General features: G+C 35.4%; 1 protein-coding gene across 2 annotated transcripts in view; it reads left to right on the top strand.

Annotated features, from left to right (window-relative positions):
- Positions 1–27,530, top strand: part of ITFG1 (integrin alpha FG-GAP repeat containing 1) — a 66,870-nt gene that overhangs the window by 22,222 nt on the left and 17,118 nt on the right. For both annotated transcript variants that reach the window (XR_011728475.1, XM_071756847.1), the window contains exons 9-14: positions 9,343–9,437; positions 16,418–16,590; positions 21,925–22,075; positions 22,445–22,553; positions 25,631–25,674; positions 27,105–27,183. Coding sequence is in view for 1 of the 2 variants with exons in the window: in XM_071756847.1 (XP_071612948.1) it covers positions 9,343–9,437; positions 16,418–16,590; positions 21,925–22,075; positions 22,445–22,553; positions 25,631–25,674; positions 27,105–27,183 (651 nt within the window). In the remaining variant the exon portion in view is untranslated. The remainder of the gene's footprint in view (positions 1–9,342; positions 9,438–16,417; positions 16,591–21,924; positions 22,076–22,444; positions 22,554–25,630; positions 25,675–27,104; positions 27,184–27,530) is intronic.

Genomic DNA, 27,530 nt, shown 5'->3' with positions numbered 1-27,530 from the left:
GGGGATGCTGCTTTGGAAGTTCCAGCACCCTGTTACGCTGCCCTGTGAGGCAAAAGTGGAGCAGTCTTCTAGTGAGAGTGAATATAATGGGAGATGATGTGTGCAAGGACTTAAGAAATGTATGTAAATGAATGTAGGAGGACAGTAGATATGGCAAAGTAGAGAGGCAGGAATCAGCAGTGTCATGTATGAAAGGACATCCTCACTTTTCAGAAGCTAACCTTTTGGAGCTAGTTGTTCTGAAAGATCTTAGCCATTTCACCTCTGAGATAATACCCACCACATCTTGTAATATGGAGGGTCTTGCTTACTCTTTCTGAACAGCTACATAGACACTATCATCTTCATCTTCATTCCAGGTCACTCAGGGTCATCCAGGCTGAAGGATGGGAAATTATTTTTTTTTCTGCCCATTAATTTTCCTAAGTGAGTGAAAGGGGTGCTATAAATGTTCGTGTGTATTTTAGTAAAAGAACAAAATTTGTTCAGCTATGGAAATACTTATGATTTCAGATTTCCTATTTGAGTACTGTTATGACTTTAACATTTCTTCTGTTATAACAGTAAGAAATTGAGTAGTGCATCTACTTTTTTCCCCCTTATCTTCCCAGCATTAATTTAATTTAGTCAAGACAACAAGTATTTTTTTCTCATTTTACAAAGTTTTAGAGAATATTGAAGTGACTATGTGACTGAAACAATAGGTATGAGTAATGAAAGAATAGAATCATATATTCTATGTTTATGAAATAGTCTGAAGGAAGGTGAATAATACACCACCAGCATCAAAAAAATCATTTGTACAGCTAAGTAGATCTGAGAGTGGCAGTGCAGCAATTGGTAGAAGGCTAAAAAAAAACTGATGAAAAGGAGAATCTTCATTGAGTTCTGGACATTTTCATTGCTGTATCTTTTGTTCTGCACCAGTCTAACAATAGAGGTGAAATCTCACATTAGGGCAATAACACTGTACCAGAGTACCTGCATTTACCCACTCTGCTAGGTCTGCATGTTTAGGTTCTTCAAAAGGTAGGCATTTCTCATTCAGATTTTGCTTGTAGTGAGCTGAAGTTAAAGAAAATGCCTTACTAGAAATGGCGTGTTCAGATTTTAACATCTTTTTTTCAGTTTTTGATGTTTCAAAAATGATGAACTAATGATTGTCGTAAGTCAAAGTAGATTAAGCTATGATGATTTGCATTTTGAAATAGTAATTTGGCTATCTGTAATAGGGCCTAGAAGAAGTTTAATTGCACAACAAATCAAAATAGCACAATGAAAATGTTAAGTGAGATGCATTAGATTACACTATCTTCTACCTAAGCAGCTTTTGCCAAACTATGTGTGAAACACTAAGCAGAACATAACCATATTGCTCTCAGTTGGCTCTGTGTGTGCTGCAACCATCTTCCCTGTTCACATGGGGGTACAGCTGCTGTGACTAGAAACAGTTTAAATATACAGTCACAGCCTCTTACAGTATTCCTGTATTGACTGACGCTCTTTTCTCCTTTCTTGACATTTTCTGTACCTCCTAGCTGAGGTACCAGCCTTGCCATTCTCTAAAGGTCTCAAATGATTCCATATTTCTCCCTGCTTTCACTCTCTGCCACTTCTCATTTACTTCACATTGCACTCTGGAAGGGTGTCAAGTCCAGAGATGAGCTTGGGAGCTGCCACCTTCTCTTTTACACCCGCCTTTCTACTCGTACACTGTTGCACTTCTGGAGTCCAACATTCTGATTGCCCCTAAATTTTAGTATAACATGTTTAGTTTCCCAGGGTGACTTTGTCTAACATTATTTGCTGCTTATAAAGGTTTCATTTGAAGTAGCCTTTCCAGCCCTAAGTATTTACCTGTCATTTGAAAAAGAGGTGAGTTTTGAATAAAATGCTCACTGGGAACCTCCAAAGACAACTTATTTTGGTAAGGTTTCTTTTTTTAAGAAGGTTGAACAACAGCTATCAAGAATTATTTAGATAAATGGAGCTGGAAAAAAAACAACAATTAGATGACTCATGAATCACCTGTCACAGAATTAGTATAATTCCTAGCACCAAGTGTACCTGAAGTAGTCATATAATAAAGGTATCTTCTTTTACATTTAAAATTATATACAAATGTGTGTTTGCAAACGCCTGTATGTATCTGTAAAGTCTGCTACATTTCTGTATAATTGCGTGTGTGTATTTTAAGGGAAAAATATGGAAAAAGTGTTATGATAATATACTAGACCTTAGACTTCATTTAAATTGGAACCTCAAAAATAAGTAGCACTCTCCTCTCTTACATGATAGCAACGATTTGTACATTAGCCTGACCAAAGAACAGTGAACAATTGACAAATTTGTATTGCCCCTTCAAAAATAAATCAGAAATGTTTTGTGACATATTTATTACAAATGGCATTTCAATTGATTAAGGTGAGCAGAGCTTGCCACTAGAGAATTCTGCACTTACTTGGCTGACACATTGCTCCAAACAAGTAAGAGCTCTTCATTATTACTTTTTCTATTCTTCTCATGTCACTATGGTAATTGCAGTGCAGTGGTTGCTATAGCAAAAATGATTAATCCTCTGTTGTTGTTATCTGTATGCTAGCAGAGGCTTTTCATAAAATCTGCTTGTACTCTCTAGGTAATCATAGATGTTGGCTAGAATCCTGGTAAATAATTGCATTTATAAAGATTTTTAATAGTTGTGACTTAAAATAGTGGGTAATTTTGGATTTCTTAAATAAATTTAAGGATTTCAGTGGGGAGCTCTGAAAAAAAACAATTTTTTCCTAACAAGATTTAATGTGAGCAATGTTTTGGGCACAGAAACATACTATTTTCTTGTTACGTCAAAGATTGGTGAAATAAGTCTTACTAATAGTGACCCAGAAACTATTTGCATAGAATAGTCTGCTGTTTATACAGTCCCCTGATACATTTTTATACATTTTTTGGTTCAGTTGGACAGTGGAGATTGATAAATCATCCTTGATGATACCTAACAATGTAAAAATTTGATTAACCCGTAATTAATTTTGCTTAATTGAAGCAAAGAAATTTTTTACAGCCTGTATTTAAAGAGAATAAAATAGCTTTTCAAAATCAAACTATATCATACTTTTGATAGTGACCTCATATGGCGTATTTACTTAACTTGTACTTTCTCAAGGTGGCATTTAGCCAACTCCACCTTAGTTCTTTATCTTTTAATGACATGCTCTTTCTTATATAAAGACTTAGAGTCTTTTTAGCTTGGGAAAGAGGGGAATGAGGGGTTTCCTCATCAATATTTATAAATATGTAGGGGTGAGTGCCAGGAGGACAAAGCCAAACTTTTCTCAAGGGTGATTAGTGCACAAGGGGCAATGCTTATAAATTGGCTCATAGGTGGTTTCATATAAATATTAGGAAGAATTTTTTCACTGTAAAGGTGACAGGGCACTGGCACAGGCTGCCCAGGGAGGTTCTGGAGTCTCCTTCCCTGGACACATTCAAAGCCCACCTGGATGTGTTCCTGTGTGACCTCCTGTAGATGACCCTGCTTTGGCAGGGGGGGTTGGACTAGATGATCTTTCAAGGTCCCTTCCAACCCCTAACTTTCCATGATTTTATTGTGGTCTTCCCTAATTTATGAAGTCTGTGTTTCCTCCTGCTATGCAAACTTCCTTACTTTTTGGCAAAGCATGGATTGGGATTGTTCTATCTGAATCTTTTCGGGACCTGAACTTAAATTTGTCTCACATTTAAAATCCAATTATCCAATTAAATTCTAACTAATAACTCTAAAAATCCTCTCTTGTTTTCCCTTCTTTTATGTATGTTAACAGCTTGTATGACGCATGATAAAAATTATAATGTTTCTCATAGGAAATGATATCTTAATATTGCCAGTTAATTATGATTAAACAGGATAAGTGTTGCTAACCTCTGGGGTGGTTTTTTAAAGTCATTCATTGCATTCAAATGCATTTTGGTGAAAGATTTTTGTTTAAAGTAGACTTTAACTGTCCTGCAGTGCTTTTATGCCTGCAGTTGCATTTCAGTTTTCTAGCTTTTAGCTTTGTGTATCATCTTCATTTTAGCATCTGGATTTTTTTTTCTTCTTTTCTTCTCTTCAGAGTGTTGCATCCTCAGGCTTAGTGTCTATGAGTCAAAGGAAAATTTTAACAGTGCATTTCAGTAAATAATCCCCTCATGAAGCAATTGTCTTTTGAGCTTTAGGAAAATACACTTGTGCTCCTGTAGTCAGTAAAAGGATTCTATAAGAACCTTGAGATGCAGCAATACAATACTTCTCTTTCCTTTATTTTACCAAGTTTTCATGTTTTGCTGACAAATGTTAACATCTCCTGGAAAAAAAAAATCAATTTATGCTGCTTTGTAAGAATTTTTCTCACAGGGGCTTGTACATTAAGAATCATTTTGCTTTCTTTCCAGTAATAAGATTGGAAGAGTGGTGCACACGTCAGTTGCTTATTTGTTCTTTGTTGAACAACTCAGTCTCCTCTGGATTTAATTCTTCTTCGACCAGGTTGATGGTAAATGTAACAAGAACTGTCAATCCAAAATTTAGTCACACAAGTGGCTTTCTTTAAGTAGGGTTATCCTCTTGGTTAGTGTGTGAAGAGGTAATGCCACCTGAGCTTTCTAAATGTGTGCAATTAGATAGTACCAAGCTGTACATACAGGCTTTGAAATTTCTGTATTATGAGATAGTTGGAGCTAGTTGTCTTCAGCATAAACTACAAGAATTTCAGTGCTACTTCTTGGTTAGTGTAGAGGGGAGTTCTCAGTACACAAGAAAGAAGATCAGATGCAGCTTGGAAGTCTCAATGCCTTTTGCTGGCACACTGCTTAAATGCTTTTCTTGCAGTGGAGGTGTGAATATGGATTCTTTGGAAGGATACAGACTTAGTCAGAATTGATTTAGCATGAAAGAGAGTGTTGTAAGGGTGTCTTTAATGTCCATAGAACATTAAATCATCTGTAAAAGCTCTTTGCATCTGTTTTTTGAAGTTGTGATTCACATTTTCTAAAAGCAGCTGACACTGATGCTTTTAGTAATGCATAATTATCTCAGTAATTTATAATTGTCTCTGTCATGACCATATCATTGAATACCTAAAGGCAGAGTGACAAAAGAATTCCTAATCACTTTATTACTTCAAAAGATAAATTCAAGATAATCAGTTTTCAAACAAACCTTTATGTTGTTTTAATATCAAACTCAGTCATAGCGACTGTAATTGTCTTGCCTGCCCCAGAAGGAGGCTGTTCTGAGCACTACCTGAACAGGGCTTTTTGCTCCTTATTTTATCACTGTTCTTTTGAGCTTTAAACAGGAGCTTCATGACAAAGGAGAATGAGAACTCTGGAAATCCATGAGGAAGAGATGGGAGCAAGCTATATGTGTGGTGAAATAAAAAGCATATAAAGCTTCATTAGGATGTGTTATATTAAGCAAGAGATCGCTTATGCTTATTTGGACTTGAAATCAATAGCACAGGAGAAAATTATTGGCTTTTATTGTACTATGTTTAGGAAAATTTTTTCTCACCTTTTTGAAGGGAACAGGGAAAACTGCACTAACAGAAGGTCTGTAATAATACGAGGATTGTGGATAGATTAGAATGTGTGGTCTCGAGAGAAACAGTGGGTTCTCAAGGCATAAGGACTTGGTATATGAAGTGTCTTGCTCTTATGAAGCATCAGGTTTAGAATTATGAAAGCTAAACTGTTTGCACTGCCTTGACCTGCATAGTTGGCTTATTTCTATTTTGAAGAAAAGAATTTCTTTTTATTTAAAACAACTGCAATAAGTTACAGTCTGTCATGTTAAAAAAAACCAAACCAAAACAAACAAAAAAAAAAGGTTGATTCAATTTTTGTTTCCAAAGGGGCAAGAGTAAGATTAAACTGCAGCAGAATTACGTAGCTATTTAAAGTAAAAAGACTTGGACCAAAAGCTGTTTTGCTCTTCATAGGTATGATTTGATCTTGTTCTATTAAAAACAAGTTTTGAATTGAGTGATCTCAAATGATGGTACTTGTCATTTCCCCATGTTCCATGTGTCTTTTAAAGCCCATGTTGGAAAGCACATTTTACATACTGTGCAATGTATCTAATTACCCTTGAACTTGGTTGCAAAATTCCACTTTCTGACACTTTTCTATGATTTTTAAGGAATAGGTATATTTGGATGAGTATTTTTTGTGTATGCTTACTCTTGCTCAGAAAATTATATGCATATTTGCTTTAAAAGCCTATCTCTCATATACCTTGGTTTGGGAAGAAGTTCACTATGTATGTATCTTTAAGTGTGAAAGAATTGCATAATTCACTTGCAGTCTTTTGAAAAAAAATATTTGGTGGTGGAGGGTTATGTTCTGTCTTTTCTCTAGTGTAGGGGCTGCTGCCTAATAATTTTTTCATCCTAGATATATTATATATATTTCTCTTTAGTTATGGACAGATGTAAATGATAAGTTGAGTTTTCAGACAGAACTGACCAAGTTGTTCTTTTTTTTTTTTTTCCTCATCACAAAATATCCATGCCAATGTGAGATGATCATACAGTTGGTTCAGATTGGGAGGGCTAAAAGCAAATAGTGCTGCTACAGAAGCTTCTTACCTGTGAGAGCTGAAACTGGACAAACTCTAGTGTCACCATTACAAAGTAGCAGATAGCAAAAGCTCTACCTGTAGCTGTGCAGTTCAGTGAGATAAAAGGACCTCAGGGACAATAAATCAGAGTAACCACTGAAACAGCATTCACTCTTTGTGCATTTGGTTTAAAGTGCATGCCTTTACATTTGCATTGCAGTTTCAACATATTTCTTCATAACATTATGTTGTTCTTAATCTGATTTGAAAACTTTTTTCTGCTTTCTCCCACTAAAATTTACTGTTAGAATAGATTGGAAAGATTTGAGCTGTGTTGTTTCGGGGTTTTTTTGCACATGTGAACATCTATAATCAATGTTAAAGATTCAGCTGCAAGTAGTTTTTCTCATACAAGCTCTCTGTATGAGGTGTGCTCTGCACAATCTGTGGCTTTTTGAGTTACTTTTGTTCTGGATTGGATTGCATTTTGCAGACATGGGCAAAATGTTGGAGAGAAGCCTTTGTGTCCACTGCTTTTCTTTGAAATACAGTGAACAGGCAGTTGTAAGTAATGAGCCTTACATGATTTCTATGGCATAAGGCTGCTAATTTTGTCCTTACACAGTTTGATGTAAGTACAGATTTACAGCTGATGAGTATGTGAGTTGTTCTTTTTCTAGCCTTTTCTACTGCCTGTAAAACTTTTTTAAAACTCTTTTTTAGCCATGTAATTCTTCAGTATCATAGTAAGCCAGAATCATGTGTTGACAACATGATAGCTAACAGGTTTTTTAAATTTCAAACATGATTTAAGTTGAGCATTGCTATCAAAGGACATTTGGAGTTTAGAGTATGATTAACCACATCTAGTGCTACAAATTACACTGAAATTACAAGTGAGGATAACCTTGAGATTTCCAGCAATTTGAACTAAGATTGTTTAAAATGTGTACAGTAATAGAAAGAAAGACTAGTAGACCCTAGGAGCTGAGTGAAGGCTACAGAGGATCCCCAGAAATACATTTTCTAGCTAGACTTAGGCTGAAGTACATTATTAAAGATATGTTGTATAATGTGTTCTTTTAACATCTGAAACAAGTGCATCTTATTTCAGCTGTTTGGTGGGTTTATCCAGCCATTGTCACCAATGGATTTTTTTGTCACCTATGACACTTTTTTGTCACTAGAGCAGATGTGCTTTTACATTTACTTTCTGTTCATTCTTTGAATGTACTGAATTATTTTAATCAAATCTTACTTGGAACTTATCTAGAACACTGGTATCTGTAAAGTGATGACTTCCTATCCATTATGATGAAGTTCCATCCTTACTGTTCTATAGTTTTACTATTCTTCAAAGCTCTGTAGGTTGTTCTTGTCAATATACTGCAGTATTACTGAACATGAATTACCAAGACTATCAAACTGAGTTATCAGCATAGATGAATATTTGCAATTTAAGTAGAATCAAACATTTTATATTCTCCTGTGCTCTATAGCATAATTTAAAATGAATGTCCTTGCCCCTTTCTAACTAACAAAGAACAAGAAAAGAAGTTAGAACTTGAAGGTTCTTTGTCCTCATGCATTATTGAAAATCTCCTAAAATGACTTTAGATTGAAAGTTCTCTAGAAATGTGATCAGAAAATTAGGGCTTAATTTAAATTTTTTATTTCACAAAACCCCTACATCTCTGCAACTTAATTTTGTTCTAGCAAAGCCTTCAGTATTTTCATAGTTTATCATTTACAAATTCAATGGTTTCTCCCATTTTAAGTTGAGTCTAATACTACAGTCTAAGCAGTATTTTATTCCAGTTCAGGTAACCAAAAAATTAAAGTGAGTACCATGTTTTAGTTGTTGCTCTGGAATGATGCAGAAGGAAGACAGCTTTAAAAAGTTGGTGCTGATTTCTGACTGGTCAAACCCAACAGTTGTATGTTAATTTCTCTGGTCACTAATAATTTTATTTTCCATCTCTCTGAATATGAACTTACTGGATTTCTACCACCTGCACTATCCAGCATCCTAAATTTTCTGTCCTTGGTAACAGGGTACCCTTCCCTGGTAATTTGGGAGGGGTTTAGAGCTGATGTAGAGAACAACTGATGAGGCAGATGGGATGTAGGAAGCCAATAAGGTGACTGACTGGCTTTATCACCTGGAGTTATCTGGGGAAATCTGATAATTTAACCACTTTTCCTCCTCCTTGTAGCCCTGGTATCTATCTCCCAACCTTATTAGGTAATAACGGAAGGACCTAGAAAACTTACTTATATACAGATAGAGATATATAGAGATATCTGTATTAAAAGGAGGGTGAGCTTCAGAGAAGCACAATTTTGCATGCTAAAATGTGTCTTACAGTGCAAGATTCGGTTACTTTGGCAGATGATGTAGTTTTTGCATATTAGCTAAGGAAATTTCATCAAGCAACTTTACAAAATCCACTTAAAATACTAATACCAAGCTCCTCAGAACTGTATGGGCTAAGGGACAATTTGAGAAAGTTGGGGGTTTTTTTAATTGTAGTATAACAATTGATTTCATTGCCTAGAAAAACAGTTTTCCCTAAAATTTTCCTGATCTGAGGCATACCACCAATCTAGCAAGTCAGGTTTGGTTCTAAGTGAATGAAGTTTTCCCATTTAAAAAAAACATTGACAGCTGAATATCTCTTGGGAGCAAAGTTTCTGAATTTGTAAACACAAAGTTGACAGTCTTTTCTTCTCCTTGACAGATGGAGATGGACAAAGTGAACATTTATTACCAGTCTGTGAAGACAGAATGTGTCAAAAAAGTGCCATCTACTTAACTAAGCCAGGATTGGATCAGGTATTGTGAGTCTGGAATTGCAAAGACAAAGGAGAATACTATGCTTTATGAAATAATACGAATCAGGAAAATTATTTTTCAGGAAAGAAAAATGAAACTTCATCACCTGCAATTATTGCATATAAGAGATTTTTATTTATCTACTTATTTATTTATGACTTATCTAAAATATACGTGTGGAAGAGGTTGCAAACCTAGAATTCTATGGAATGGATAATTCTACACAAGAGACACACTGTGGTTGGATATTTTTGAGTTGGGCTGGATTTTCTTTACATCAGTTCCCCATGAACATGGAATAGAAGCAATGTATTATAGTGTTGCTGGGCACACAGTATGACTGCAGAGCTTGATTTAGGTCATGGCCTTGTATGAAGCAAGTGGATGCTCAGTCCCTGATACTTGCACTGCTTTCTGGTCAAAGGGGAACACAGATGTTTGATAAGCATGTTACACTGATTATAGTGCTGTAATGGGATGCTTATGTTTCACTGCTGAGTGCCTAGGATGCTCTTATGCCAAAAGACAATTGCTCTCAAGCTCTAAATTTAATTTCTTACTCTTGATAATATAAATAAAAGACTTTTGAGATTTTCTGATCAAGTACATTTGAGACAAATATTCTCAAAGTAATTTCACTGCAGAAAATCAACCACACACAATGTGGTGATACGGAGCTGTTATTTGAAAGTAGGAGATGCCTGGGCAGTGCTAAAGAGAAGTTGTATTATCTGTTGTTCATGGTCCATTTCTAGAAGGAAGTGATGCAGTAGTGGCAGAGGAGAGGTGTGAATCAATTTCCATTATATCAGAATTTTTCTGCAGTAGAGTCTTTACTGTAACCTGCTCTGAAGTATCATTGTACATAGAGATTTTCTGTTCCTTCATTATCTCACTTTTTGACAGAGGTCAACTATTTAATTACAAATACATCAGATTTTTAACATACCTCTTTTAATACTCATCAATATATTTATAATTAATTAGCAATCATGCTATGTGTTTTCAGTTTTAAAATAATTTCCAAATTAATGACATGTGAGTTTAAAAATAACAGCCAAATACTATAATCTTATTTTTAAAAATGAAGAAGCCAACAGACTCTCATCCTGATTGAAAAACGTATTAAAAAGTATTGAGGGTTACCTTGAAACTTTAAAGCAATTTTCCATGTGTATTTTTAGGACTTTTTAATTAAAAATGACAGTACCAAATGGCATACTATAATGACTTCTGGCCTAACTCTTTTAAAGATTTATATCTAGAATACTCCTGTCTTGTACTCTTAGACTCATCTAGAGGTAATTGAGCTTTTCCTTTTAAAGCATTTTCTCTTTTCTATTCTGAAACAGTGGAAAATACCAGTATCTTCATTCACATGTCTGCAGTTTTTCCCATGCATTCCATGTTCCCTTCAGCTAGAAATCTATTTAAACATGTTACTTCCCATGTTTGTTTAGAAGTGAAATGTTCTAGTTTCATTGGATTTGGTCATTGTGAGATCGGATGACTTAACTTCTGAGCTTTGACTGAATAAATTAATCTTCAAGGACAATTATACATGTAAACATTGTGTCAAGAGACTAGGATCAAATTTTTGTTTGTTTATTTAGTCTCTGTAAAATTTGAGGGAAATAATGAGCCTTTGTGGTGTAGAATGTGTTTCAACAAGGGGATGGTATCACTTTTGGAACAGGTAGGTAATTACAGGGAATCTATGGAAAATTGAGAGATTGCAAGTCTGTTATTGAAAAAATAGAAGATGATATATATCTGTTATCTTCAGTTTTTGTTCTCTGGTCCTATGGATTGGGGGGGGTTGTTTGTTTGTTTAGTGTTACAAGTGTAGCTAAAAGTTCTGGTTTCCAAAATTAGGATTTTTTTTAAGAAACTTACTGATCTCCGATCTGAAAGATCACAAACCAGATGACCATCATAGAAAAAATACTTGGCTGATGGTAACTGGACCTAGTCCTGTCCTTCCTGCTTCTTTGTAGTGACATTGATGAAACAAAATGTAAAACAGTTAACATGGTTCCATGATAATGTGTGATAATTTGGATGAAATGTGTTGCAGTCAGAAATACACCTTCCTAGTATTTGTGGTGCTAAAGATGATGCTGTGAAGAGGCATGCAACAGCATGCCAGGCTTTACAGTTCCTCTGGTAGGATCTCATTTAGTATCTGTCAGTCTACAGTATATTTTGTCATTTTGTCTTTGGCACTGGAAAAACCACATGGCTACTGGAAAGCCAAGCAGATCTAGGAGAAGTAGTTCAAGGATGATCCTTCACCACAGGTTTTCATTTATTTAATAATCTGATCTTTATAAGTATTAGAACTATCTCAGATAAATTTTCTTCTTTTAGATGATGGAACAAAAGTAAAGGCTGACCAAATAGGGATTGAGTGACTTAGGGAGATACAGACCTACTGAAATTTTAAAAGAATGTGAATGTTTCCATAGCAACAGAAGATTTGCTGTCAGATCTGAATTAGAATCCCATACACATTTCAGATTGTGGCAAATGTAAGGACACCTCAGACTTCTTCAGTAGCTACAGAATAATCTGTTAGCTGATTTAGATCTCTCATCTGGATTGACAAAATCCCTGAAATTTGTTTTAGAGTCCCTAGTACTGTTAGTTGTATAAACTCTATATTATTATATTTTTAGAGATGAATCATCTTTCTTTTAATTTGGCCAAGTATACTGAATATATTTTTCATTTGTTTCCTGAGGTACAGTTTTATTTCATTCCCTTCATTTGAGAGTTTCTTTATGGGGTTCATGATTCTTACAACCTTTCTCTGTACTTTTTAAAGTTTGTAGCTTCATTCCTTTTATAAACCCAGAAACTCTGAAGTAGAATGCATTGATGCATCCCACAGGTCTTTCTGGTATCATCCTCCAGGATCCTGACAGCATTGATTATCAGCTGAATTTGGTCACTGTTAGAAGTTTTTTTCTTGTTCCTCTATAGCAGTTTAAAGGGCAGGTGGGTTGCAGCTGCTGTAATTTCCATAAATCTCAGATTCTATAAGATCCTCTCATTTTTCAGTTGCTCATCTTTAAGCAGCATGGACCTGTCAGCCACATCAAAACTATGACTTTCCCTTTTCCTATGTTGTTAAATCAATGTTGGGGATTGTCTCCTTCTGTCTTCAAAAGCCCTAAGTTAATGGTGTAATATCTAGGTAATTTACTTAGATTAGTTTACTTAGTTTATTTTTCTGCAATAGTAACTACTTGACTGTATACTGAATTCAGGTGACCTTCATAAGGTGACCCAATGCATCCTGAAACCATAGGATTTAGTTTTTATGTGAAGCTGAACTACAGGGCACATGTACAGTAAAGTGGGAGCCCCCAGGCTGAAGGACTTCTGGTGCTGTGGCCACTTCTTTTAGGCTACTCTGGATGCTCATCTTTCTATAGGATGGGATAGCATTCATCATAGAAAGGAGAAACCCTGGCATTTCCAGAAAAGATATTGGCCAAGAACAGGGTATCAACTTCCAAATGCATCCTGACTCACAGCTGTGAGTCTGCCTCACATTCCCCTCCTGTGTTAGGTGGCCTGGAAGCAGGCAGCTGGCTGGGTGCAGTTTTTGTTTCATAGGTCTCCAGCCATAGTTTAAAAATTGAGATGTTATTCCCACAGTTTTGGTTTGAAGACCTGCTAACAGACTTTAGAGCAAGGGAACTGCCTTTCCTAATATGTAGAACATGGACTCTGAAAGAAGTGCACCCTTTTTGAGTGAAGAGGGGTGAGTGTGAGTAATTTTAAATTTTTCTCAAGTACACAAAATCTTTTCCAAAATGAAAAGGATGCTGTTTTCACAGAGCCATAAATCATTCTCTCTCCTGCTTATTGAAAACAAAATATTTAAAGAGTTTGAATACAAATTTTCAAGCACTTAAAGACAATTTTATTACTTTCACCTACAAAACCATTAATTCAAGGAGTAAAAATACCTACATAGATCTTTTACACAATTATATTAGTGGTGTCATGCAATGGAATTTAACAGAAAGGGGAAAAGTAAATCTTCGATTTATCTGATTTATGTGTTCATTGAAATTTTCTTTTAGATACGCTCCATTTTTCAGTCAGTTTTTTTGGTTTTTTTGTCATCTGAGCTTGGTAACATTACCAAAACGATAAAAAACCATCAAAATATAGCTTTGTGTGTGTCTCTCATATCCATCTATTAATAGCTTGGAATAAAAGGAAAAAAAATAGTTTTAGTCTTTTTTCTATTAAGATAGTAGCAGCAAACACAAAGTTTAAAGTACTTTGTTGGATTATCAAATGCAAAATAAGTAGGAGATTTATATTATTGCCAAACATATTCTCATTTTTGCCTTTTGTACTGAATGTATGCATATACATGGTTAATCTCACATCACATTACACAATACTGCATTTTATAATAAAGTGGTGAATTTAAACTGTCAGGATAAGTTATGCATGGTTCCTGATGTGCTCTGATTACCCATTGAACAAGACTGATGTTTTTGAAATATTCTGTCGCTGCTGTTATAAAAAACAACTGATTCAGGGGGTTGGATGAATCTTACTCTGTAAAGAGCAAGTGGTGGAGTTTGGTAGCAAGAGGTGAGGCTTCTGGTTTCCTCACCTGTTGTTTTATCTCTCTGCATTTCATTGTAGACTGTGATTGTAAAATTGCATTCTATGAATCACTCTTTGATGAGAGTAAAAACAGAATTAAAATCCAGATTTGTGCCTAAAAATGCATTTGTAATTTTATTTCTTTAAAATAGTGTAGCCTTACATGGGACCATTTAGAAAGTATATGATGGCTATAATTGGATTTCATTGCAATGATTGTGTGAATGATACCGTGTAAAGTAAAAACTATTATATTTCATGGTTCTGATTTCAATCAGTCGTTTTCAAAATTACAGTGTGTTGTAATAATGTTGTTTTATCTGTATTCTTTGTTACAAGTAAGTGCTATCAAATTTAACCCTTTGAAAAATTTCCCTAGCTTTAAGTCTTTTTCTTATTTTCTGTTTCTTAAATTTTTCCAAATGTCAGCAGCTAACAGTAACTAAACACTGGGGTTTGTGGGATGCGGAGGCAGTGTCAAAGTATGATGTAGTTCAGCTCTGAGTTTTCATCAAGAGCGTTTTGTAGGTCATCGCTGCAGTTCAGATGTCGTCACTTACACACAGAGACATTCACTGAATATATACAGTGTCTGGTAGGCTTCTAAGCCATCTGTGATATCCAAAAACAGTTGACCTTAGTGCACTTTTTAAATCATTTTGAAGGCCTCTGATATGCAAATAATTGTATGTAATCTCAAGAGAGCAACCCACGTGTTGAACACTATTGCCATGTGGCAGGAATATCGTTGATTACTGGATTGTGTTAGTGAGGGAGTCTGCAAAGAAGGAAATTATGCTGTCAGGGGTCTCATTCTGGTCCCGGAAAAAGCTAAATTAATGCTTGGATGAAAGACATTTAAGATGCTGCTAAGTGCTTTTGATGTTGATGATGGAGATCTTTTAAGATGGCACCCTTCTTTCCCTTTCAAGGCACTGTCAGTTAGTTGACATCTAAAATTATTTATGGCTTTAAAAATGGCACTGAATTTTTCTGTAGCGTTGAATGTTAACCCTGGTACTTCTGCTTCATACTAACTTGTGAAATTACTTTGATTTTAATTAAGATAAATTCCTATTTAGCACCTCTGCAGCACTTTGGAAAGTAAGTGCAGATACAGTCTGTTTCTTGTCCTGGAGAAATTATACTTTGCATTTCTTTTGTACTTTAAATTAGATACTGTAATCTTAATTTCTTATCGAACAGTTCAGTATCTAGTGCTGCTGGGGGAGATAGGAGGGAAATTGAAGCTCTTGAACTTCTAAGTATCCATGAATAATGGAATCATTCAAGCTGAAATGAACCCTAGGAGATCCAGCTTCCTTTAAGCAGGATCAACAGTGAATTCAAACCAGGTTGTACAGAGCTTTGTCCAAACTGTGAAAACCTCCAAGCACAAAGTTTCTGTAACTTCTTTTTGGTCTCTTGCCTAGCATAATTATCATCATCACCACACTGAATTTTGGTTTGTTTGTTTATCTGTAGTTGGAACCCCCCTTGTGCCAGTCTGCCCATCATCTCGTTCTTCTGCCATGTATCTCAGTAGAGTCTTGCCCCATCTTCTCAGTTAGTTCCTTGCAGGAACCCATATCAGGTCCCCCCTAAATCTTCTGTTCTCCAAGCTGAACAAGCCCTGTACCCTCAGCTTGTCCTTTGAATAGATTTTCAATGCCTGATGATCTTGGTGACCCTTCTCTAATTTCACTCAATATTCACTATTTCTTGATCCATGGGGCACAAAACTGGACATAGAATCCAAATGAATGATTTTCCATGCTGATTGTTGCAAGGTCCCTTTTTGCCCATTCTTGCCTTTCCAGGGTCCCTGTGAATGACCGTTCTGTCCCTGAAGCACATTGTTTGTATCCCCCAGTTTGGTGTTGGACACAAATTTAATGAAGGTGCATCCCTCCTCCAGCTTTAATGCTGCTCATTCTTTGCAATTCCAAGAAGAATAAAGGGACTCAGGATCTCAAGGGCCTGATGGTTTGGGCTTACCTACATTTAAGGATCAGTGCAGAGTCAATACAAGGCTGAGTTTCAGTGAAGGTGTTCTTGAATGTCTCCATACACGGAACACATTCCAAACACATTATTTGTTTTTACAGCTTTATCTATTTTTTCTCGGTTCTGGAATAATTTAGTGCATAGAAAAGACTTCAAATTAATATTTTAATTTGGCAACAGACTTAGGAACTAATACTTATTTCCTCTCTGGAGATTTGTAAATCATTAAGTATTCTGATGCAGTGAAGAAATATTAGTTGTTTCAAAGCCAGGTTGTTTTAATAACTGTAATGTATTGTCTTATGTAGCTGTTCTTCTTTGGTTTTATTTTACAGTGGATTCCAGTCTTGCAGGACTTCAGAAATAAAGACACTCTTTGGGGCTTTGTACCCTATCAAAGTGACAAATCTTCAACAGAAATTTCATTTCCAATTACACTTCATATTGGAGATTACAATATGGATGGCTACCCAGATGCTCTTGCTATACTAAGGAACACATCTGGAAGGTAGAGTATGTGTAAATCTAGAAATACTTATCAAATACATGTTCAGTTATCACACAAATAATTAATTTTAGTGGACCTAGTTCGTTTTTTATCAAGTAAACAAGACTTTTGTTCTCTGCTAGATGTTTTCCTTTTGAAAAAGATATGCATTAGTTTCCTACTACTTTGTATTGTTACCATCTGTTGTCAGGAGGGAAAAGGACATGGTGCTTCCAGGGACAGTATTGCACATTGAGGAGTTGGTGATCCACATAAGAGTTGAGCTGAGTAGGTGCATGCCTGTGCTGTTCTGCACACACCACTTGGCTGCAGCCTCAACTGAGCCAGCAAATCGTAACGGAGGAGCCTGGAGGCAGCTCTCACCTGCTGATGATACCACTGGCATGTCCTTGTCTTTACCTTGAAGTGAAGCAGCATGTTTTCATGTGAAATGTCCTTTTGTATGACTGTAGAAATGATGAATAGACTTGTTTACTTCTAAGAAAAACCTAAAAGAGTTCTAGAGACCATAATTGCAGTGAATTTTATTCTAGAGATGGGATATGTGCAACATGCCATGCCCTGACTGGAGCTCTGTCTGATGATGTCCAACTTGGATTTTCCAGCATCTGAAGAGATTTAAGCTTATATACACTATCTTGATTTTCTTTCTCATGCCATTACTTGTAAAAAGTACTCTAATTTCTTATGGAGTGTCAGCATCTGCCTTATTGTGTTCAATGAAAAATATTTACACTAGTGCATTACAAGGCAAAAGAAGTCTCTCCTAGGTGCGCATTTGTTGTCTTCCTCTGTATGGTATCTTGGATGAGCTTGAGTGCAGATTGAATTTCTAATAAGGAAAGAAGCTCACTCTGTTTAAAATATGATGTAGACAATTTGTTTGCTGAAGTCACAGAATTCAGTTTGATCCTCTAGTGGTTGCCTAAACGTGAGTCACCCAATGACATTCTGAAGTTCTTCAGATACTGACACATGCCTAAAACCCACCCAGTTTGAGAGTTAGGTGCTTGTGTTCAGCCTCTGGTGGGATTCAGAGATGAGGCAGTGAGCAGCTGAGCTCTGTCTCTCTACCTCTGAGCCTTAAAATAACTTAGCACAGCACGTGTTTATATTCAGATACAGCAGAGGAGTTGCTGTCCAAACTTCCATAGGCAAATTTAAAGCACGTAGACCCTGAATGTCAGTTTTTTTACTCCATGGCCTTCCTCGGTTGGGAATTGGCATCTTCTATTCAGCAGTCATGAATAAAGACTGTGAAGCAGTCTAGAGACCAGACTGAAGTCCTTCTTTGTCCATGAAAGTACCATGACATCTGAAGTGTAAAGCTCTTCATCTTTCTTTTTACTTAAGCTGCAGAAATCTCATCTTTTGACCTGATGGCTAGTACACTTGAGAAGGACTTTGTAAAGATTTATGGAGCTCAGAAGATTATTTTAAGTTGTTGATTCTTAGGACCCTCTCTCCTCTGGCTGCTGTACTATGGCAGTGTAATATTATGTAAAATAATAAATATTTTAATAAATTTCAAAGCCAGTAAAAGCTCAGAAAGTTACCCATGTCTCATTGCAACAAATTAATATACTTTAATCTTTATTTTTCTTGCTTCTGATATTGTTTGTTTTTTTAATTGAGTGTGTCTTAAAATTATTTTGAAATGACTGCTAAGTTGAGTGACACAGTAAGGCATAAGGACTGAAGGTACTAGCAGATGATTTGGCAGGTTGTTAAAAGGCAAGTTCAGAGAGCTGAGGAATTCTGACAAAAAAGTCTAAGTAAACTAAGAATTAAGAAATATATCGCATGTTAATACTGGGGTTTTTTCAGTATTTGTAGAAAAGTATTAGGAACAGTCTCTTTGTTCTTTAGGATGGGAATGAAAACCACCTTCTTTTGCACGCACTGTGAACTGTCACTTTCAGACTCATATCAATTCATGGCTTCTGAGAGACTTAAGCAAATACTTGCTTTTTAAAATGTGTAACTGGGTCATGGAATGGAGAGAATTAAACAGTGTTGGAATTAATATAAAAGCTTTTCTTAAATTAGAACAAATTAAAATGAAAACCTTATTTAATGGATTTTAAAACTCTTCTGGATCAAGCTGTTTATTTCTTTCTCTGAAGCCCTTTATGCTACATCTACAGATCTAATTTCAGTGATTGATTACTGTGATTATATGATAAAAGCAATTTTATTAGACTCTTGACCTCAATCAGTGCTATAGTAGGAAGCCAAGCTTCTAGTTGCTCTCTGTAACTTAAAAGAAATTAAAGGAGGCAGAAATCAGCTTATTTACCTGCAAATATACTGATATGTGTTAATGGAAGATTATTATTAAAATCAATTATATGCCTTCATCATAATTCTGGAAAGTACTTTCAGATCAAGTCCTAAAAAAGCCCTACAAAAACACTAAAATAAAGATGATACAGGTAGGAATAAAATAAGTTTACTGGAATAATTCAGTAAAAATTATTAACAGCTTCAAGTATTCTCAGAACTGCCGTAAGACCACACTGTTTCATCTCCTTCCATATTCTTTTTGTTTTAAATAAGAGCTTGTACTACTCTGATAGCATGGAGACTTTCCTTATTATCAGCAACAACAAAAAAATGGAATCTGACTTGTGCTTGCAAATGTGTGGGCAGGGGGGATGGGGGTTGCACTCGGAGACTCAATGAATTCCAACAAACAAAGGTGCTAAATTCACAGGCAATTCTCACACATTTCTCTGTCCATTATGAAGTATTTTAATTTAAGAGTTGAGTCAAAATCTGCACATTAGAATCCCAGTCTACAGATTTTTCTTCAGGCTAGATACATAAATGAATTTTTCTTCCTTCCTAGTTAAGATTGCATTAGAAACTATGTATGTTTATATAATAATAATAGGTTATGGGATTTTATTAGTAGTTATTCATTGGCCCATCTCTATTTCTTATCTAAATGTATTCATTTTTCACATGCTAATTTTAAATTGACTTTGGTAACATTGACAGTGTAAGCACTGTGATTCTATAAACACCTGTCTTTCACACCCACTAATTAGATAAAACAAATTTTGCCTAACCACTTGTTTTCAAATTAGAAGCTAATAATTTGCATTTTATATTGCAAATATGTAATCTAAGGAAGCATTTTTTTCATTGATGATTTTATTCAAAGGGAATGTTTTTCACTGGTAAAGTAGTGGGGAGGTTGCAAATACAGTATCCCTCTCTGGTGGTGATAAATAACAGTAAAGACTAAAACTTAGACATAACAACCAACTGGATATGGAGATCTGAATGAAAAACTTTGTATAATTTATATACATATGTATATATAATTTTTTAAGAAGGAAATTCTTTATCATGTGGGTGGTAAGACACTGGAATAGGTTGCCCAGAGGAGGTGTGGATGCCCATCCCTGGAAGTGTTCAAGGCCAGGTTGGATGGGGCCTTGAGCAATTTGATATAGTTGTAGGTATCCCTGGCCATGGCAGAGGGTTTGGATCTAGATGATCTTTAAGATCCCTTCCAACCATTGCCATTCTATGATTCTGTGAATATACTGCTAGACAATTTTCCAAGTATTCATGCTCAGTTTCAAATGATTGCATATTATTAATCTTTTATATGGGTCTACTTGGAAGAACTTTTATCTGACCAAATTAGCTCTTCCTAAATCATTGTTAGTTGTCATCTGTCAGAAGTAAGGTTGGATAAAGGACTTCTTTAAGTGTAGAATTGATAAGCACCCTATAATTGAGCAAAGCTGAAAAATAGAGGCAAATTCAATTATTCTGAATGTCTGGAGTAAGGTATTAGTCATTTAGATGTCCCCTCTATAACTGTAAATGAGCTAGCCTAAAACTGACAGAATGAGAGATGTATGAAATTAATCAGTAAATATTTAATTCTAATTGCAAAGTAGTATGTTAAAACTGTGAGAAGTTGTCAGGCTTTCTTCTGTGTTAACCCTTGCTAGCAGGAATTCAGCCTTAATGAATTCAGATTTGTTGCCTAGATGCCCTTTGGTCAGGTTGTTTTTGACACCACTTCAGTGTCAGGAATATTTTGTCTTGGGGTAAATGTTTTGCCCTTTTCTAACTCTTTCTTAAATGGGTGGAGCAAATATAGAAATTTTGCTGTTCTAATTCTCATACATAGCAAACAATATGTACTATTTCGTAAAGCAAAGAAAAATAAAAGCTTTCCTAAGGAGAAATGGTTATATGTTCCTGGAGGAACTGGATGCCATTAAGAAACAGAAAAACACCTTGCTGTCACCCTCCAAAACAGCAGTATGTTCAAGGTCATAGACAACATGGTTTTGGTTATTGCCCTGGGCTCTGACACACTTAGCTAGCTTTAGAGAACATTATCTGCTCCATCTCCTAGCTTTGCCCCTAGAAAGACAGGAGGGAAGTTCATCTCTTCCCATTGTGAAGGCAGGGGTGGATTCTAACAGGCTACCAGGATACAGAGCTGCCAAACAATCAGACTCCCAGTTGGTAAAGTCTGAAAGCTTTCACAGTTTCCAGTGAAAATGGCAATGCTACAGTATCAGAGACAACAAAATGCTCGTAGTTACCAGTGTGCACCTATGAACCTTGAATTTCCCACTGACCCATGGGCACGTATTAGATAAATTCTTTAGAAGAGAGACTTTGCTGTACTAGAGCTGGTACTCTGGTTTGTTTCAGTATTTCAGAAACTCTTTGTTTCAGTCTTAACAGCCTCTCTTTCTGTCTGTACTTGTTAGATGTAACAAAAGCCCAACTTGGTTTGTCTGGTTTTTACTGTGCTATAGGTTGGCTTTTGAGTTTTCTATTTTGCTTTGAAACAATGGAAAAATACCAGTAGAGATTTGGTTTATTCTTAAATTTGTATAAAATACGCAATGTGTAAGAAAATTTATTTGTGGATCTGGGGTAGGAATAGATTGTCATAAAATAAGGAGGAAGCACTGATGCTTTTTAAGCAGTGTTAAAGCTGAAGGACTATTGGAGGGATTAAGGAAAGTAGCAGATAAGTGCACTTGTACTTGGTTCACAATAAAGAAAAAATATCTTCAGTCTCTTAACTGGATGTCTAATGAAATTATTCCTGCTGATTTGTACCCAATTTATTTAGTGTATTCATTCATATAAGTTAGCCATGACAATGGTTGTAATTCTGTCTGTAAAGTTAACATAAATACTTAAGGATTTTAAAGCATCCAGTGGCTGCTAATTTTGGTTTTATTATACTTAACTTCAGCAGACTTAAATTATTTCAGTAATTTTAAATATCTTTTTACAATGTTCATAGCAAATAAATTGTTTTTATATCTGTATGTTTTACAGCAATCAACAAGCATTCTTGCTAGAAAATGTCCCATGCAGCAATGTAAGCTGCAGGAGCGTACGTCGTATGTTTAAAGTTTTTTGGGAGCTCTCAGATTTAAATCAAATCAAGGATGCTGTGGTAGCAACCTTCTTTGACATATATGAAGACGTAAGTTCAAGTCTTTACTAATTCACCTTTGAGATGCTCCCAGGAAGGTGAGCAGATGGCAGCAGTACATCAATGGCTAAATGTTTGCAGAGCCTCCATAGGCTCCATTTGAGGTGCCCTCTTCAGTGGCAAGAAAGAAGCCATGGACCACAGGCATTGTCCTGGTTAGCTGTGGATGGAGCACTCTGTCCTAGATTACCATAGATTAATAACATTTGGAAGATACTATAATTAGTAACAAAGGTGTAAACTTTGCTGCTGCACACACTTTTTTTTTCCTTTGCATTTCCCAGGAAATGTGTTTGATAAATTTAAATCTTATCTGAAGTAAATCTGCATTCTAATATAGAATATTTTTTTTTCCACTAGGGAATCTTGGATATCATTGTGCTAAGCAAAGGATACTACAACAAGGACTTTGCTATTCATACGTTAAAAAATAACTTCGAAGCAGATGCATACTTTGTTAAAGTTATTGGTAAGTTATCACTGTATAATCAAGTGAAAAAGGGACCTTGAGAGAAATATGAGTATTTGAGCCCCTGTATATGATAACATTATGGTAATTTCCTGTGTATGGTAATTCTAGAACAGAAAAAATACAGCACAGAAAATATTGGGGACTGCAGAAATCTCCTGTTGCAGAATCTGAATTTATCGAAGTTTCATTTTAAAGGTTTTTTTCTTATTTTTATTTTAGAGTATTTATTAAAACTCAAAGTAATTCTCTCTACTATTTTCAACACTTTAAAGAGTTTAAATATTAGTGTTTACCACCAGGACCTTTAAATAAGTGTTTGTCATCTCTTGAATGTGTATTTTTTTGTAAAAAATACAAAATTTAAAAATGCATGTCTTATTTCAGTGGTTTGGAACATGTTAATTTGAGGCAGGCTAAATGTTTCCTTTCATCCTGGAACTTTCCTCATGCATCCTAGCAAAATCTTAAAGACAGATACTAGGTCTTTAAAAACTCAATTTGTAGCTGGCTTTTGAGGAAAAAACAAGGATTATCAAGTGTCTAAAAATATGATCTACAGGGAAAAGAGCACATGGAACAAAGTAGTTCAGTCTAAAACCAATGTAAGGAATATTATGCCTTCAGTCCACAATGATGCATAACAATGGGGAAAATGGTGTGTGTCCATTTAGCCATACAGTATAAAGCAAAAACTTACAACGAGCAACTAGCAATTATCCTAAATGATAGCTTGGAAAGTACTAACATAAATTTCTGAAGAATCTGCAGAGTTACCAACATTAGAGGTCCTGACAACTAGGTAAGAAATTATATAGTATATTTAGTTCTATTTGAGAGACAGGGTTGGAGCATCTGATTTTGAGGCCCCTTTTGCAAATCTTTTGTACAAAACCTTCCTTATCTCCTTTCCTAGCATGATGTTGTCAGTACAAAAATGGCATTAGATCTGCACATACCTATCTTTCAGCTTAGATTTTATTTTTAATGTGATGCTATTTAAAGTTTGGACGAAGATTATCTCATAAATCACTAATCTGAGGAAAATACAGTAGTGCTTGTGGATATTAACGTATTTTCTGTAGTGAGATAAAAAGGAACCAGAATAAATTGCAGTAATATTGGCTTGAAGGAACATGTTTTGTTTGTCCATAAGGACTGCCTTTTTATCTTGCGTATTTATAGAAACCTAGTCAAGAGACATTAGCCAAGAGCACTTATATTCATCTGAGCCTTGAGTGGCTGCAGTTTTTTCTTTCCAGCAGGGACTTCTTTTGCTGTACCTCTGTCATATCAAGCCTACTTTATTGGAGTTCTTTTCTGTATCATCTGGAAATCATGCAGAATTTAGTGCAACATGGGCTGATTTCATTTCAGTGACAACTGACATGATGTAGATTTTGGATCTACTCTGAGAACCTGTTTGTTTCCATGTGAGTCAGTTTGGTGTTTCCAGCCTGAAAGCACTACAGGGCAAAAAACACATCCTACCTTAAAAAGCTTACATTGGCCATGAATGTGAGAAGGGAGTGTGAATTAATTAGAGCCTTGGTTTAGAAGGTTAGAGCTAGATTACAATATTTGTAATTGAGAACAATTAGATTTTCAAATTGCATGTCCTACCATGTTCTTCCAGACTGCAAAGCTTTGAGCTCATGAGATTATGAAGACCAAGCTAAACAGAACAACTAGAGGTTCACCTTCAAAAATTGTATTTGTATTGATGTTATTTAAATGCATCTAATCCTTCTAAATCACATTTTGCACATTATAAGATAAACAGAACTGCAGCTACTGCTAGGGGATGATGTATTTATTACCATCTCCTTAGCCTGAGATGTATTCTCATTAAAATACCATTTAATGATTTGTCATGTTATTAGAGGCCCTCTTTTAAAGAATACTGTATATGGGTAGTATAATTCATACAAGCATGCAGAAAATCCTCTAGAACATCTTGCACTTCAGAAAGCTGTATTAGGATTATAATGGTATGATATTTTAGTGGGGAAGAGAGTAATTTGCAACCTGCTTTTTGGTTCACTCTGTGTAAATCTAGCTAAAAAATTGGAGCAAGCCTTTTTTTAGCACCCTTTTAGAGTGTGACTATTTTAGCATAGAAACCCTACGAAATGGGAATTAATGGGTTGTCTAAAAATATTATTCCTGTGACACAGGAAAGAATATTTCTAACAAAATATGCTTTGTGTGAATTAGTGTATCAGTAAATGCAGTGAGTTCAGTAATTTGGCATGTGGACAATGAGAACAGTTTCACTCATTATAACTGATGTCAACTGTACTTGCTCAGATTATCTGTTCCAGTAGTGAAACTGAACAGCAAAGCACAGTGTGGTGTTCTGCATCAAAATAGGAAGAGTTGGTTCCCCTTATGTATACGTGTATATATGGTTGGTACACTTATGTATAACATATCAAACAAACTTCTAACTTAAGAAGTCTTCAAATTCTGCTTTGTCACACCTTCATCTTACCTGTCCAGATATTTTAGGACTGCATAAATGAAGAATAGATTTTTCTGTGTTTGGAAATTTCAGTGTTTTTTAAATTACAAGCAAAGAAAAATAACTTGGGAATCATGACAGTTAATATTTGCACACAAAATATTAGAAGTGTTCTTTCACTACAACAGTGCCATTTCTGACTCCACTAGGGAATGATTTCTAATTAGACTATTGTACTGTGAACATCTGATGTGTACCTTTTAGTATTTCACTGTCTCCAAACATTTTGAACCTGAAACTCCATGGAGCCTTAGAGTAGGCAGAGAAAGATTTGAATAAATCAGAGTGAGTAGGATGACTCTCTCATTTGAAGCTGGTTAACCAGTGAAGTACGATGAGACATTGAGAAGCTGATCAATTTTTGCAGAAAAGTATACTTCAAACATCTTAGGAATATTTTTGTATAGTTACATATATCATACAGAAGACATTTATTTTATTTGTTTTAGTGAATACCTGACACTTTTACTATACTTATAACACATTTCAGAGGAAGTGCTTGTAACGTGGTTTATCAATATAAAAACTACAACATCACCTTTTCTTTTTGTAGTTCTCAGCGGCCTGTGCTCTAACGACTGTCCTCGGAAAATAACAGTAAGTATAATTGTAGTTTATTATTGAGCTCCAAATAAGATGAGGTCAAGTTATACCAGAACACTATCCAGATACTAAGACAGTGACTGGAAGGATGTGTCAGCCAAGCCATGACTGGCAAAGAACTGCCTAGTACTGCATATTGGAGACCTGTACCTTTTGTCAGCCACCTTCTCAGAGACAAAATCAATGGGCTGAGTCTGCAATGAGCTTTGTTACCCAGTACCATGGGGACTGGGATGTAACAGACACAAGAAAAACTTTTGTAATGCAGCTGGATGTCCAAAGCCTGTAATGTCCCAAGTCTTGTGCTGTGCATGCAACCAAAAGGCCAGACAAAACTGATTATGGGACAGATAACAGCCATATAGCCACTTAATATAGCCAAACTTAATTAGTAAATTGTTTGACAATATTCACAGTGAAAGTTGACCCAAAAAAAGAATTTTGAGAAATCAAAGCTAAGCATTTACCACGTTAGCTCTGCAAAAATATGAAAATACAAAAACTGATTCAAATGGGGCCAAATTTTGCTCCACACCTATTTTAAGACACAGGATTTAATTTCTGATATAAAATGATAAGTGGCTCTGTTAGTAGTATTAGCTTAATTACAAAACTAAAGAGAGCAAATCTTCACAACAGGTACTGGTGAACATTTAATTATCAAGGTCATTGAAAGATTATTGCCTCCACTCTAACAGTAGTTCTCAGTCAGAATGTAATGTAAAGCACATCATGCCAGAATATTACTAGCTGGTGCAAAAATATGTAAAATCAGATTTGCTCACGTTTCATAGAAATACTTTAACATCAGCTTTTCAGTCTCCTTACACTTCATTTTAATAAATTATTATTTCTCAGACTTTTGTCCTATCTCTCATAATTCTTACCTTTAAGAAAAAGTTTAGAACTTACTATTTTTGAGGCATGGTGTGGAATGTGTCATCATCTCTTCTTCTAGTCTTCTTTCTGTAAATCAGTTGAAAGATCTTTACTGGATTTGATTCCCTAGCACCATTTTGGAAAAAAGATAACTTTCTTTAACTGTTTTTTCCCCATAACTGTACTTTGATGTTTTAAGTACATTTTCTTTCTCAAGAGAATTTGCTTGCAATAGATATTGTTACTTGACAAATCAAACACTTCTATGAATTAAGGAAAACATTTTGAGACATTTTGCAGAGAACTGAGTAGTATTGCTTTCTGTATGAGAAACTAAATGTTACACGGCCAACTGATTAGTCTTATTTTGAAAATTATTTTCTGCGTAATGCTATGACCAAAACAGTTGCAAGATTTTGCAACTACCCATATTCAAAAGAAATAATTAATACAGAAGCACTTTTCTTTGGTTTGCTGTTTTATTACTGTAGCTTCATCTGTTCCTAAAAACTTGGCTGGTTTGTTTTTTTTTCCCTTCTTTGTAGCCTTTTGGTGTTAATCAGCCTGGTCCTTACATCAAGTACACTACCGTAGATGCAAACGGATACCTGAAAAATGGGTCAGGTAAGATAATCTCATAATGAGAATACACGTGGCATGGTCAGTATATACTTCTTAGCAACCTAAAGAGTTGGAAAGAAGTTTACAGAGTGAAATGGGACTGGTTTTGAAAACTGTCTTCAGTTTACAAGGTCAAAAGCCCCTAACTTTTCTTTCTTTACAGATTGTGTATTTATTACAAACATTGCAACTGCCTTCTTGTTTTTTTTCTGCCCCATGTAACTTGGGTTTGAACAGTTGGGTGCTCTCTTCCCCAGCCTGAAAAATCATTGGGTACTATATTACCAGTTTCTGAAATAGCGTAAGCTTCTAATGATTTATGTGTTCTACCTGTTCCTTAACAATTATGA

Source organism: Heliangelus exortis, chromosome 13 (assembly GCF_036169615.1).
Source record: "Heliangelus exortis chromosome 13, bHelExo1.hap1, whole genome shotgun sequence".
NCBI classification, from domain to species: domain Eukaryota; kingdom Metazoa; phylum Chordata; class Aves; order Apodiformes; family Trochilidae; genus Heliangelus; species Heliangelus exortis.
The sequence above is the reverse complement of the archived record's forward strand: the minus strand, read 5'-3'. Positions and strand labels throughout refer to the sequence as shown.